The sequence below is a fragment of the Euprymna scolopes genome, chromosome 38 (assembly GCF_053919585.1).
Source record: "Euprymna scolopes isolate OS-2025 chromosome 38, ASM5391958v1, whole genome shotgun sequence".
NCBI lineage: Eukaryota > Metazoa > Mollusca > Cephalopoda > Sepiida > Sepiolidae > Euprymna > Euprymna scolopes.
In genome coordinates, this window is record NC_136519.1 from 54,559,381 (window position 1) to 54,575,391 (window position 16,011).

Here is a 16,011-nt window from a genome sequence, read left to right on the forward strand (position 1 = left end):
AAATGAACTTCCCTCCTCCACCAGTAGAAAGCTTCCACTATGTCCACTCCCTCTTTCAAAGTTTTTTTTTTAATCTCCCTGGCCTCTCCCAAATTGCATTTATCTTTGAAGGACATCACACACACTCTCCAAACTCCACCACTTTGTTTTTTTTTTTCTTTTCCATTTAAATCTCACTCTCACTTAGAGATTGTTTTTAGTTTAAAACAAATCGGAAAACAGTGACCAGTCTATTATTTAGAAAGGATTAAGAGGGTATTATGACCCAAATTTTTTATTTTGCATTTTTTTCCCTCATTCCGCGATTCTCACCAATGAAATGATTGTATATAGATGTATTTATTTTCAATAAAACTTTTTGAATGATTTGGAAAATTTCAAGTAGGACAAACCCTGGAGTGAATGTGGTATTATGGTGTTTGATGATTCTAGTTAAGAACAAGGATAGACATTTTCTAGTCATGTTGACAAAGCATGACCAATGGCACCTCCTTTTCCCACACTTTTGAATGGCCTTGTGCCTAAATTATTATAAATGTAAAAATTTTTATATTTCTGCAAATAAATGTTTCAAAATATTCTCCACAACATCAACGTCATTTGATGCCAAAAGTTTTGGTTCCTCTTCGTTATTGTAGCAAAATTTGAAAATTGAAATTCAAATGAAACGAATCTACTAAATTGTTATGTTGTGCTGTCGTATTTCTGATGTTTTTATTAAATGTGAACTGGGAATAAAAATGTATCTATGTGTAGGTGATAATAAGCTTTAAAAAAAAAAAAAATAGAATAATTAACCTGTTTTAAAAAAAAAAAAAAACAAAGAAAATAATTAACCTTTTTTCTGATTGATTTAAAACGTTTGGTTATTTGAAACTGCCATAAAAAAAGAAATAAAAGAACTGCCATCTGTTAGCATAGCTAGAGAGAAAAAAGCAATTATTTACGATGAAGATACAGAACAGTAAAGAATGGATTGCTACATAACACTGTTGTTCCAGCGCGGTTTGTGTTCTGCATAAGTGCCAAAGCAATTTAAGGTCCTTTCCTGATCTTGGTGAACTTGAAGAAAGAATTGGATCACTTTAATCATCCTTCTAATAGAAGGGAGTACCTGAACAGATAAAAAACCAAGTGTATTAAGTTATCTAATCTCTTGAAAGTTTTCACTAAACCTACAATGTCACAGTAATGAAAATATTTCAAAATTACTAAAAAACGATGAGGTAGAAAATTAATTATTAATGAAAATAGCTTTCGAAGACAATTAGCGAAAATGAGTTTTGCAAAAACAACAAAAAAAAAATTTGAAAGTTTTAATTGTAACAAAAGCAAATATTTTCTGTGCACTGAAAATATTTGGCCAATTTAACAAAACTTATTTTTCACTAATTGTCTTCAAAAACTGTTTTCATCAATAATTAATTTCTACCTTATTGTTTTTCATAATTTTTTTGGATATTTTCATTACTGTGACATAACAATTCAATAAATATCATTGGTTTGACTTGAAATTCAATATTTAAATTTTTTAATTTTGTGACAATAACAAAGAAGAACCGACATTTTCATGTAATTATCTCACTTGAAAAAATTAAAAATACAGACAAATAGAGAAAGTGTCACTCATAAGTAGATAATTCAATCGTACAAACCTTGTTCCTCTATCAATAGCTTTGGAGAGTGCACCTGTTTGTCGTCCAAGATGAAAGCTGAGGTCAAGATTATGCAGATGTAGGAAAACATTACGAGCAACCTGTCGGATGGAACTATGGGATACTTTAGCAAAAACGGCATTTCGTAACTCATTGAATGCACTAGCACCGGCTCGAGCCATCCCATCTGCAATTAAAACAAGAAAATTTTGCAGGATTCATTTTTCATCGATCTTGTATGAAAACAAAATTTGGTTTTGCTATCTTGAAGAGACCAGAATCATCCTCACCTTGCATTAAAAGACAAAATAAAGAAAAATCTGCTTCACGATATGAAAATATCATATTCCAAAAATCACATAAATCAATTGAGTAGTTTTATTTTTATAAAGCAAATCATTTTTAAGCAATTAATGGGAATTCACAGGCATTACAACATAAATATCGCAAGTTTGAATTATTCAGTTATCTGTTTTTTTATTTTAGATTTTAAAATGATGGACAAAACAACTGTTCTTCTGTTATTCATGAAATTTGATTTTATTTAAAAATAAAATTACTTGATCAATTTATGTGATTTTTGGAATATGATATTTTCGTTTCATCATGGATGCATACATCATACATCAGATCTTTTTATTTTTGTTTTTTTTTAATATAGGGAAAATTCTAGACAAGAACCCAAAATCCATTTTGATTTCTAAGAACTAACTGAAATTCTTGAGAAAAATAGAAAAATTACAAAATTAAATCCCTAACAATGCATTTCAGTTTCTTTGTAAACAAGACAGCCATGTTAATCTTTTTTTAAATAGTTGATAAAAAAGAATAACTTACTTTGACACACTAAAATTTTGAAGGAATTTGTAAAAAAAAAAAAAAAAATGTAATATTTTGAAAGCCATTTTTTTAATTCAGTTAACATCACTTTCCTAATGCCTATTTTTCATTTTTCACAGGCTTACTTGGTTCAGTGGGTCAACTATCTCTCTGTATGAACTCATCCAATCACTTGCTTCCAAATTTTCCTTCGCCAATCAAGCTTCCTACAATTCAAGATAGCTATGCTTTTGTAACAGTTTACCTCAGAAGATGAACGCTCTGCATGAGAGTATCAGCATAATTCATCCATTCATCCTTAAAATATTACCTTAATAAAATTAAAGTTTTAACTTTAAAAAATCCTAAAGGACCCCCCCCCCCCCTAAAAAAAACAAAGTCCCTGTGTCTTAGTTTTTAATAAAATTTAGGCATAAAAAAATTTAAAGAAATCCAGTCTGTCAAGAACACAGAAAAAAAAAATAAGGAGCAACTAAGGAGACTTTGTTGGTATGGTCGATGGCTCCATTCAGTCTCAAGAGATAATGGATACCCTCTGTAAGGATAGCTGCACATGTACTTGTGAGGCAATTTCCAACCACACCTCTCTTGAATCGGCACTGCTTGAGTCCAGTGATAAGAAGCCCAGGATGACTGAAAAACAATGCCGAGATAAGCGGAGAGCACTTACAGCACCTGAGATTCCCAAATGGTCACCCATTTTAGTACTAACCAGATTCAACGTTGCTTAACTTTGGTGATTTAATGGGAACCAGCATGTCTACATGATTAAGCCATATATTGTATAGTTGAAAGAATGGTGGAGAATGCTTGGTAAAGTAGACGTAGCGCAGTTGAAGTAGCATCAGTTGATAGGGGAAGGCTACAAAAAACATGGGAAAAAGTGATGAAGATGAATTTGGGAAAGAAGGATAAAAACCTGGCCAGAGATTTTGGAAATCAATTTCTAAAGTGTTTATGTCATGTAAATAAAAGAGTAGAGGAGAGTGCTTGGGTTAGTAGATGTAAAACAGTTGAAATAGCAGGGTCAGTTGGCAGTGGAAGGCCAAGAAAAATAAGGAAGAAAGTGACAAGGATAGATCTGAGAGAAAGAGGAGATAAAGAACTGTCCACTCAATTTCTAAAAGCCGCCCAACTTGTAAAACAAACTTGAATATGATAATGAAAAAAGCAAACGCAAAATGTTTTCAATATTATAGATTATACTTACATCCAAGTATTAATGCAGTAGAAACTGTAAGAATCGTAGCCGGTGCATTGTCCATGTTCAATAAGTTATTAGAATCATTCAAATGGTCCACAACATATTTAAATAAGAAAGGAACTTGGACCAGTAATAACTGAAAATGAACAAATTCAATTCATATAATAATAATTATAACAATCATCTATACATAAAGCAGTAGCGTTTGTGTGTGTGTGTGTATCTGTGTGTACAATTCTCTTACAGTCCACACCACTAGATTAATCATAACCAAACCTGGCATAATGATGGTCTCTGACAGAGATAATGAACACTATTTTTAAAGATCAAGGTCCAAGATTAAAGTCATATTTAGTGCGGCTCTTCATAAACTCCCCCACCTAGAGATGGTGCACACAAAGTTGGGATTCGTAACCATCCTGGAGGGTCGCAACAATGGTGCCAGTCAACTTTTTTGTGAATTTGAATCAGATTACTCTCCTCCGTCCCATTCCCTCAATTAATTAAACAAATGTAAACCATGGTGATTTTTTTGTAATTGTTTCAATTTTTATGTGTAACAATATGTCAACTTTGATATAACTTTTTTTCTTTAAAGTTCATGGTTGGATTTCAGTCACTTCGAAAGGTAGTTAAAAATTTTAAACATCTTAAGCAATAGTTGCTCTTATAACATCCACTTACTGGAAGGGAGCCTGCAAAGTGGATACTCGAGCATACGGCAAAATCCCATGCAAAGCACGGATACTTTTGCTAGTAATAATATAAAAAAAAATATGTGACACCAATATTTGGTATTTCAATCAATTTTATTGGTAAATTGTTTCGATAATCTTTTGTATGGCTGCAAAACTCGGCCAATAAAAGCTATGAATCCCAAAAGGTTAGAAGTGTTCAACCTATAGTGCCTTTGCAGAGTTCTGCAGGTCTGCTGCCACTATTGTGTCTCCAATACTCCAATTGGTACACAATGCAGGACCATTCTCCTCACCCAATCTCTTTTAAAGAGGAGGCTTTACCAGTTCAACCATGCTGTGTGCTGCAAACCTGGAGAGTTCATCCACGAAGCAATAACTCCAAAACTACCCCAAGGTTGGCGTTGAACATAGTTCTAGTCCACAGGTCTATGGTGTTCATCGCTGGTCCTGACTGTCCATCACTATCTTGGATGAATGCAGACCACACAGTGGTCTGCATTCATCCAAGAAGATGTGTGTTCTACAAGAGGAGCCAGCTCCACCCATCCTGAGTGAATGTTGCCTCAAGTCAAATTTTATTGGCCCAAAAAAAAAAAATTGCAAAGTGCAACAAGCCATGTAAAAAGACGAAAGATATTGCATCTATTTACTATTTAAACTTAGATATGGTAGGCATCATTACTTCTTCTACTTTAAACTTAGATATGGTAGGCATCATTACTTTTTCTACTTTAAACTTAGATATGGTAGGCATCATTACTTCTTCTACTTTAAACTTAGATATGGTAGGCATCATTACTTCTTCTACTTTAAACTTAGATATGGTAGGCATCATTACTTCTTCTACTTTAAACTTAGATATGGTAGGCATCATTACTTCTTCTACTTTAAACTTAGATATGGTAGGCATCATTACTTCTTCTACTTTAAACTTAGATATGGTAGGCATCATTACTTTTTCTACTTTAAACTTAGATATGGTAGGCATCATTACTTCTTCTACTTTAAACTTAGATATGGTAGGCATCATTACTTCTTCTACTTTAAACTTAGATATGGTAGGCATCATTACTTCTTCTACTTTAAACTTAGATATGGTAGGCATCATTACTTCTACTTTAAACTTAGATATGGTAGGCATCATTACTTCTTCTACTTTAAACTTAGATATGGTAGGCATCATTACTTCTTCTACTTTAAACTTAGATATGGTAGGCATCATTACTTCTACTTTAAACTTAGATATGGTAGGCATCATTACTTCTTCTACTTTAAACTTAGATATGGTAGGCATCATTACTTCTTCTACTTTAAACTTAGATATGGTAGGCATCATTACTTTTTCTACTTTAAACTTAGATATGGTAAGCATCATTACTTCTTCTACTTTAAACTTAGATATGGTAGGCATCATTACTTTTTCTACTTTAAACTTAGATATGGTAGGCATCATTACTTCTTCTACTTTAAACTTAGATATGGTAGGCATCATTACTTCTTCTACTTTAAACTTAGATATGGTAGGCATCATTACTTTTTCTACTTTAAACTTAGATATGGTAGGCATCATTACTTCTTCTACTTTAAACTTAGATATGGTAGGCATCATTACTTCTTCTACTTTAAACTTAGATATGGTAGGCATCATTACTTTTTCTACTTTAAACTTAGATATGGTAGGCATCATTACTTCTTCTACTTTAAACTTAGATATGGTAGGCATCATTACTTCTACTTTAAACTTAGATATGGTAGGCATCATTACTTCTTCTACTTTAAACTTAGATATGGTAGGCATCATTACTTTTTCTACTTTAAACTTAGATATGGTAGGCATCATTACTTCTTCTACTTTAAACTTAGATATGGTAGGCATCATTACTTTTTCTACTTTAAACTTAGATATGGTAGGCATCATTACTTCTTCTACTTTAAACTTAGATATGGTAGGCATCATTACTTCTTCTACTTTAAACTTAGATATGGTAGGCATCATTACTTCTTCTACTTTAAACTTAGATATGGTAGGCATCATTACTTCTTCTACTTTAAACTTAGATATGGTAGGCATCATTACTTCTACTTTAAACTTAGATATGGTAGGCATCATTACTTCTTCTACTTTAAACTTAGATATGGTAGGCATCATTACTTCTTCTACTTTAAACTTAGATATGGTAGGCATCATTACTTCTTCTACTTTAAACTTAGATATGGTAGGCATCATTACTTTTTCTACTTTAAACTTAGATATGGTAGGCATCATTACTTCTTCTACTTTAAACTTAGATATGGTAAGCATCATTACTTCTTCTACTTTAAACTTAGATATGGTAGGCATCATTACTTTTTCTACTTTAAACTTAGATATGGTAGGCATCATTACTTCTTCTACTTTAAACTTAGATATGGTAGGCATCATTACTTCTTCTACTTTAAACTTAGATATGGTAGGCATCATTACTTCTTCTACTTTAAACTTAGATATGGTAAGCATCATTACTTCTTCTACTTTAAACTTAGATATGGTAGGCATCATTACTTCTTCTACTTTAAACTTAGATATGGTAGGCATCATTACTTCTTCTACTTTAAACTTAGATATGGTAAGCATCATTACTTCTTCTACTTTAAACTTAGATATGGTAGGCATCATTACTTCTTCTACTTTAAACTTAGATATGGTAGGCATCATTACTTCTTCTACTTTAAACTTAGATATGGTAGGCATCATTACTTCTTCTACTTTAAACTTAGATATGGTAGGCATCATTACTTCTTCTACTTTAAACTTAGATATGGTAGGCATCATTACTTCTTCTACTTTAAACTTAGATATGGTAGGCATCATTACTTCTTCTACTTTAAACTTAGATATGGTAGGCATCATTACTTCTTCTACTTTAAACTTAGATATGGTAGGCATCATTACTTCTTCTACTTTAAACTTAGATATGGTAGGCATCATTACTTTTTCTACTTTAAACTTAGATATGGTAGGCATCATTACTTCTTCTACTTTAAACTTAGATATGGTAGGCATCATTACTTCTTCTACTTTAAACTTAGATATGGTAGGCATCATTACTTCTTCTACTTTAAACTTAGATATGGTAGGCATCATTACTTCTTCTACTTTAAACTTAGATATGGTAGGCATCATTACTTCTTCTACTTTAAACTTAGATATGGTAGGCATCATTACTTTTTCTACTTTAAACTTAGATATGGTAAGCATCATTACTTCTTCTACTTTAAACTTAGATATGGTAGGCATCATTACTTCTTCTACTTTAAACTTAGATATGGTAGGCATCATTACTTCTTCTACTTTAAACTTAGATATGGTAGGCATCATTACTTCTTCTACTTTAAACTTAGATATGGTAGGCATCATTACTTCTTCTACTTTAAACTTAGATATGGTAGGCATCATTACTTCTTCTACTTTAAACTTAGATATGGTAGGCATCATTACTTCTTCTACTTTAAACTTAGATATGGTAGGCATCATTACTTCTTCTACTTTAAACTTAGATATGGTAGGCATCATTACTTCTTCTACTTTAAACTTAGATATGGTAGGCATCATTACTTCTTCTACTTTAAACTTAGATATGGTAAGCATCATTACTTCTTCTACTTTAAACTTAGATATGGTAGGCATCATTACTTCTTCTACTTTAAACTTAGATATGGTAGGCATCATTACTTCTTCTACTTTAAACTTAGATATGGTAGGCATCATTACTTCTTCTACTTTAAACTTAGATATGGTAGGCATCATTACTTTTTCTACTTTAAACTTAGATATGGTAGGCATCATTACTTCTTCTACTTTAAACTTAGATATGGTAGGCATCATTACTTCTTCTACTTTAAACTTAGATATGGTAGGCATCATTACTTCTTCTACTTTAAACTTAGATATGGTAGGCATCATTACTTCTTCTACTTTAAACTTAGATATGGTAGGCATCATTACTTCTTCTACTTTAAACTTAGATATGGTAGGCATCATTACTTCTACTTTAAACTTAGATATGGTAGGCATCATTACTTCTTCTACTTTAAACTTAGATATGGTAGGCATCATTACTTTTTCTACTTTAAACTTAGATATGGTAGGCATCATTACTTCTACTTTAAACTTAGATATGGTAGGCATCATTACTTCTTCTACTTTAAACTTAGATATGGTAGGCATCATTACTTCTTCTACTTTAAACTTAGATATGGTAGGCATCATTACTTCTTCTACTTTAAACTTAGATATGGTAGGCATCATTACTTCTTCTACTTTAAACTTAGATATGGTAGGCATCATTACTTTTTCTACTTTAAACTTAGATATGGTAAGCATCATTACTTCTTCTACTTTAAACTTAGATATGGTAGGCATCATTACTTCTACTTTAAACTTAGATATGGTAGGCATCATTACTTCTTCTACTTTAAACTTAGATATGGTAGGCATCATTACTTCTTCTACTTTAAACTTAGATATGGTAGGCATCATTACTTCTTCTACTTTAAACTTAGATATGGTAGGCATCATTACTTCTTCTACTTTAAACTTAGATATGGTAGGCATCATTACTTCTTCTACTTTAAACTTAGATATGGTAGGCATCATTACTTCTTCTACTTTAAACTTAGATATGGTAGGCATCATTACTTCTTCTACTTTAAACTTAGATATGGTAGGCATCATTACTTCTTCTACTTTAAACTTAGATATGGTAGGCATCATTACTTCTTCTACTTTAAACTTAGATATGGTAGGCATCATTACTTCTACTTTAAACTTAGATATGGTAGGCATCATTACTTTTTCTACTTTAAACTTAGATATGGTAAGCATCATTACTTCTTCTACTTTAAACTTAGATATGGTAGGCATCATTACTTCTTCTACTTTAAACTTAGATATGGTAGGCATCATTACTTCTTCTACTTTAAACTTAGATATGGTAGGCATCATTACTTCTTCTACTTTAAACTTAGATATGGTAGGCATCATTACTTCTTCTACTTTAAACTTAGATATGGTAGGCATCATTACTTCTTCTACTTTAAACTTAGATATGGTAGGCATCATTACTTCTTCTACTTTAAACTTAGATATGGTAGGCATCATTACTTCTTCTACTTTAAACTTAGATATGGTAGGCATCATTACTTCTTCTACTTTAAACTTAGATATGGTAGGCATCATTACTTCTTCTACTTTAAACTTAGATATGGTAAGCATCATTACTTCTTCTACTTTAAACTTAGATATGGTAGGCATCATTACTTCTTCTACTTTAAACTTAGATATGGTAGGCATCATTACTTCTTCTACTTTAAACTTAGATATGGTAGGCATCATTACTTCTTCTACTTTAAACTTAGATATGGTAGGCATCATTACTTTTTCTACTTTAAACTTAGATATGGTAGGCATCATTACTTCTTCTACTTTAAACTTAGATATGGTAGGCATCATTACTTCTTCTACTTTAAACTTAGATATGGTAGGCATCATTACTTCTTCTACTTTAAACTTAGATATGGTAGGCATCATTACTTCTTCTACTTTAAACTTAGATATGGTAGGCATCATTACTTCTTCTACTTTAAACTTAGATATGGTAGGCATCATTACTTCTACTTTAAACTTAGATATGGTAGGCATCATTACTTCTTCTACTTTAAACTTAGATATGGTAGGCATCATTACTTTTTCTACTTTAAACTTAGATATGGTAGGCATCATTACTTCTACTTTAAACTTAGATATGGTAGGCATCATTACTTCTTCTACTTTAAACTTAGATATGGTAGGCATCATTACTTCTTCTACTTTAAACTTAGATATGGTAGGCATCATTACTTCTTCTACTTTAAACTTAGATATGGTAGGCATCATTACTTCTTCTACTTTAAACTTAGATATGGTAGGCATCATTACTTTTTCTACTTTAAACTTAGATATGGTAGGCATCATTACTTCTTCTACTTTAAACTTAGATATGGTAGGCATCATTACTTTTTCTACTTTAAACTTAGATATGGTAAGCATCATTACTTCTTCTACTTTAAACTTAGATATGGTAGGCATCATTACTTCTACTTTAAACTTAGATATGGTAGGCATCATTACTTCTTCTACTTTAAACTTAGATATGGTAGGCATCATTACTTCTTCTACTTTAAACTTAGATATGGTAGGCATCATTACTTCTTCTACTTTAAACTTAGATATGGTAGGCATCATTACTTCTTCTACTTTAAACTTAGATATGGTAGGCATCATTACTTCTTCTACTTTAAACTTAGATATGGTAGGCATCATTACTTCTTCTACTTTAAACTTAGATATGGTAGGCATCATTACTTTTTCTACTTTAAACTTAGATATGGTAAGCATCATTACTTCTTCTACTTTAAACTTAGATATGGTAGGCATCATTACTTCTACTTTAAACTTAGATATGGTAGGCATCATTACTTCTTCTACTTTAAACTTAGATATGGTAGGCATCATTACTTCTTCTACTTTAAACTTAGATATGGTAGGCATCATTACTTCTTCTACTTTAAACTTAGATATGGTAGGCATCATTACTTCTTCTACTTTAAACTTAGATATGGTAGGCATCATTACTTTTTCTACTTTAAACTTAGATATGGTAAGCATCATTACTTCTTCTACTTTAAACTTAGATATGGTAGGCATCATTACTTCTTCTACTTTAAACTTAGATATGGTAGGCATCATTACTTCTTCTACTTTAAACTTAGATATGGTAGGCATCATTACTTCTTCTACTTTAAACTTAGATATGGTAGGCATCATTACTTTTTCTACTTTAAACTTAGATATGGTAAGCATCATTACTTCTTCTACTTTAAACTTAGATATGGTAGGCATCATTACTTCTTCTACTTTAAACTTAGATATGGTAGGCATCATTACTTTTTCTACTTTAAACTTAGATATGGTAGGCATCATTACTTCTTCTACTTTAAACTTAGATATGGTAGGCATCATTACTTCTTCTCGTAGGCTATTCCAGGGAGAACAGAAACACTGACAGAGTATGCTGTCTCTCTTATGTTGGGGCAAAAGTAATGATGGTACATTTTCTCCGGGTGACTTCAAAAACTGTGATTAGGTTGTTGAAGGGAAAAACTCTACTAACAGTAGTAGATTTACATTCCTGTTGATGACACTTTTTGCCAGAATTAGGTCTCCTCACATTCAGATGTCCAAATCTTTTTAAAAATAGGTCGGTTGGTTGGTTGTTTTTGTTTCACGGTATACCAACCCTTTCCAGGTTATTTAATGCTGAATCCGGTGATTTTGAATAAAATTTTTTTAATAGAATATATTTGTTTTTTGCAAGTCAGTTTCTATTTAACCCATAGTTGGGATGCTAACAGGTACTACCACTCCGGGTCAGAGTGGACCTGGGAGCAATGGCAATTAAAGGGTGTCTCCACACTCCCCAGAGCGCGCAAGCTGAGGCCTCACCACTGGATATAGTTTTAGTTTAAGGTCATATCCAGGACCAGTTTAAAAATAGGAATTTGTTATTTTGATGGCATACTCGACAATGGTAAGAGGGGCAATAGACAGAGAGCCAATAGGAAGAAGACTGCATTTGTATAGTTCAGAGGAAAATCTCAATTTGAAGACCGGGAGCAGATTATGCTGAGATTGTCTTGATCATAATTGCTTCTAAGTGATACCAACTGTAAAATTTAAAAAGAAAAAAAATATATTTTATGATTCCTAAAATGAAAAAATCTTATTCATCTAGTAAGAGTTATTTCCCTTAGTTCAGTTTTCTTCAGGTGATCATTTAAAAATGTCAATATTTTACCCCCGTGATACTATGGACCCCTCTCACCAACTCGAGCAAAAACCCCAAAATGATTAACCAAGGCACACAAGCATTCAGATATAAGTACTCATCTGGGAGTAGCTGAGAAGGTGAGTGTGGAATTAGTCAGTTTCTATTGAGTAGGAACGGAAGGGGCATAACTAAAACAAAAGAGCAAATATAGGATTTCTGGTCATAAGTAGGGCTAAGACAACAGCATATTCTTTTCATTGTTTGGACTCTCGAACATGTATCCATTGATATCTTATATGCTTTTACATAGAGTGATGTGGTTCTTGGTTGATTAACTGTGTCAGATATATACTCAAGAGTCAAAATAATGAAAATAATATGCTGTTGTCATAGCCCTAGTCATAAGTTAAGATTTTTAGGAGTCAGGATTGTTAGAAACAGTTTACAGCTCAAGAGATCCCCAAGAGAGTTTTACTTCAAGCAGATGAGGGGGGAGGTAAACTTGAGCCACTGAGGGAGATTGGCACAAACTCAAGATGAACTGACTTTAACTGAACAACATGATGTCTTGACAAATTATCTGAGTTGATCTCAAGCTGATACACTGGAACTTAACCGATATGTGAGAGTCCTTTTCCACAACGGCATCAAACACACACATACCCACAGCACAACTGATTTATACATAATGTATCAGAGTTTATTATTTATTTTTAAATGAGAAAATCAAATTTTGTGGTTAAACAAACAGCAACACCATCTTGCAAACAGGCTGAAGGAACAAGGGAAATAACTCCAAATAATTCAAATTTGCAAGGTTTTAGAAAGCCATTCTTAACATGGGGAGGAAAAACTCAAATTCACTTAAAAATGATTTTCTCTATAAAAGTAAAACTTTGTGATTTTTGGAATACGATATTTTCTGTCACAAGTATGTAAATCAAATATTTTTTTTATTTTTTAATGCAAAATAAATTCTGGACAAGGACCTTTGAATTGATAATTTTCTAGTTTTCTTTTTCTTATTTAGTTGATTTAATCAACCAATTATAAAAAAAGCACTTACCTTTGAGCTAATCAGTAAACCAATTGCTGCAATGACCCGAAGCTTTATGTTGGGTTTTCCTTTTGGCCAGACATACATACAAATCGCTTTCACAATATCCCAACCACTCACTTCTTTTGCTTTCCCTAAATTGATGGCATTGGCAGGAAGAGTTGAAGCACCTGGGTGAAAACATCCTCGCTTTCCAATTGGAGCTGGAACTTTCTGAAAGAAAAAAAAAATATTTTTTAATTTTCACTTTTAACTTTAAAAATATAATTTTTTTTTAATAATACTTTAAAAAAAGTGAAAAGCTTGTTACTGTTTGGACTACTATACTTATCTTGGATGCCATTCTCATATTTTGGCCAATGTAACCTTCAGCCTTCTTCAGGTGTAGCTTGTTGAACTCTGGGAATCTTATTTAACACTTCTACCCCGTCATGGTTGATAGAACAAGAACAATCTACCTCCACAGATTAAATAAAGGTTTTAGTTTAAAATACCAGATAGATTCCAGAGTTCAACATAAGAATTCCTCAAGTGGCTTTTGGCCTTCATCCATTCATTAAAAAATACACACACAAAATACTGGTTACCGGGATGCTCAGAGATTCTAAAAGTTTATGATCATTGGATTATTCATCCCAAAACATTGGGTTAGTTAGAAAATTAAATTTTTTTAATTCATGGTGAGGTTATTTTAAAGAAGCATGATAAAACTTACCTTCTTGAAAAGTTTACTAAACTGTACAAAAACTGATGATTTTAGATCCTTTGGTGATTTGCTTGATCCACGAACCTAACAAGTAAAAATAGGATATTAAAAGAGTGGCAAGAGATTTGAGCAAAATAATAAAAAAAAAAAAAAAAAAAAGAAAAGAAATCATATTGTAAACATGCACTCGCCAATTGCATGTTTAGTGTGCTGCATGTTTAGTGTGCTGCATGTTTAGTGTGCTGCATGTTTAGTGTGCTGCATGTTTAGTGTGCTGCATGTTTAGTGTGCTGCATGTTTAGTGTGCTGCATGTTTAGTGTGCTGCATGTTTAGTGTGTTGCATGTTTAGTGTGTTGCATGTTTAGTGTGTTGCATGTTTAGTGTGTTGCATGTTTAGTGTGTTGCATGTTTAGTGTGTTGCATGTTTAGTGTGTTGCATGTTTAGTGTGTTGCATGTTTAGTGTGTTGCATGTTTAGTGTGTTGCATGTTTAGTGTGTTGCATGTTTAGTGTGTTGCATGTTTAGTGTGTTGCATGTTTAGTGTGTTGCATGTTTAGTGTGTTGCATGTTTAGTGTGTTGCATGTTTAGTGTGTTGCATGTTTAGTGTGTTGCATGTTTAGTGTGTTGCATGTTTAGTGTGTTGCATGTTTAGTGTGTTGCATGTTTAGTGTGTTGCATGTTTAGTGTGTTGCATGTTTAGTGTGTTGCATGTTTAGTGTGTTGCATGTTTAGTGTGTTGCATGTTTAGTGTGTTGCATGTTTAGTGTGTTGCATGTTTAGTGTGTTGCATGTTTAGTGTGTTGCATGTTTAGTGTGTTGCATGTTTAGTGTGTTGCATGTTTAGTGTGTTGCATGTTTAGTGTGTTGCATGTTTAGTGTGTTGCATGTTTAGTGTGTTGCATGTTTAGTGTGTTGCATGTTTAGTGTGTTGCATGTTTAGTGTGTTGCATGTTTAGTGTGTTGCATGTTTGCAATGCATGTTAATAATAAAATTGCTACAAGTGAAAGCTATTTGACCAAGAAAAAAGAAATAACACAAGAAATTGGAAATATGTCTAGTCTGGCATTTTGACACCCCAGAATTTGATTTCTCCTTGGAAATACGAGTCCATGCTGAGAGATGAAGCCTCTGAAAAAGTAATATTCCTTCAGACACAAGGTTCCCTTCTGTGATAATGATCTACTTGAATTTTTCTAAAAATAATAGCCAGCTAAATATGGAACCCCTAGGCATTAGGTGCTTTATGTCCATAGACTGGCAGCAGAATAACCTTTACAAGTGAATGGCTGTCCTAGTGTAGTTTCAGTGATTATATATTGAGGCAGTTGGCAGTTAATAGTCTCACAGTCAGTTGCGGTTTGAGTATCTCTCAGAGAGAGAGAGAGAGAGAGAGAGAGAGAGAGAGAGAGAGAGAGAGAAATGGGATATATGAGTCTTATCCAATGGTTCAGTTTGATTTATGTTTTGGTTTGGTTGGGCTAAAATTATCATTTGCAAGTCTGGGAGAAGAAAATGAGTATCTTTGTAACGTCCAAAAAACAAACCTGAAATCTCCAGTTATTTGTGAAATGTTACTAATTTCTCTTAAATTGAAAGCAGACAGTAATTTTTATAATCTTTTATTTTCTGGATGTATTTTTAAAATTTATATAAAATTTACCATTATAAACACGCACTATGTGGTTGCATGTTTAGTTGGTTGCATGTTTGCAATACATGTGAATGACAGTCTTGCTCAAAATGAGAAATAATTTACTAAAAGAAGAGAAACCACACAAGAAATTGGAAATATGTCTTGATTGGAATTTTAACCACCCAGAATTCAAATTGTCAACTCGATAAAAAAAAGTAATTGTTCTACAGATACAAGGTTTTCTACTGTGGTTATAACCCATCTTATAAATTAAAGTAAGGAAGAAAGAAAAATCTTTTACAGTAATTGTAGCTAGAAGGGTTTTTGTTATGAATATTTTAGGGAGGGGGGGGAGGCTGGAAAACAAA

General features: G+C 32.4%; 1 protein-coding gene across 1 annotated transcript in view; it reads right to left on the reverse strand.

Moving 5' to 3' along the window:
* The window catches only part of LOC145263146 (iron-sulfur clusters transporter ABCB7, mitochondrial-like), a 103,544-nt gene that overhangs the window by 79,631 nt on the left and 7,902 nt on the right, over positions 1 to 16,011 (reverse strand). The window contains exons 2-5 of the mRNA XM_080120121.1: positions 14,017 to 14,091; positions 13,311 to 13,514; positions 3,706 to 3,835; positions 1,656 to 1,842 (exon numbers count right to left, since the gene is read on the reverse strand). Of these exons, the coding sequence (XP_079976247.1) occupies positions 1,656 to 1,842; positions 3,706 to 3,835; positions 13,311 to 13,514; positions 14,017 to 14,091 (596 nt within the window). The remainder of the gene's footprint in view (positions 1 to 1,655; positions 1,843 to 3,705; positions 3,836 to 13,310; positions 13,515 to 14,016; positions 14,092 to 16,011) is intronic.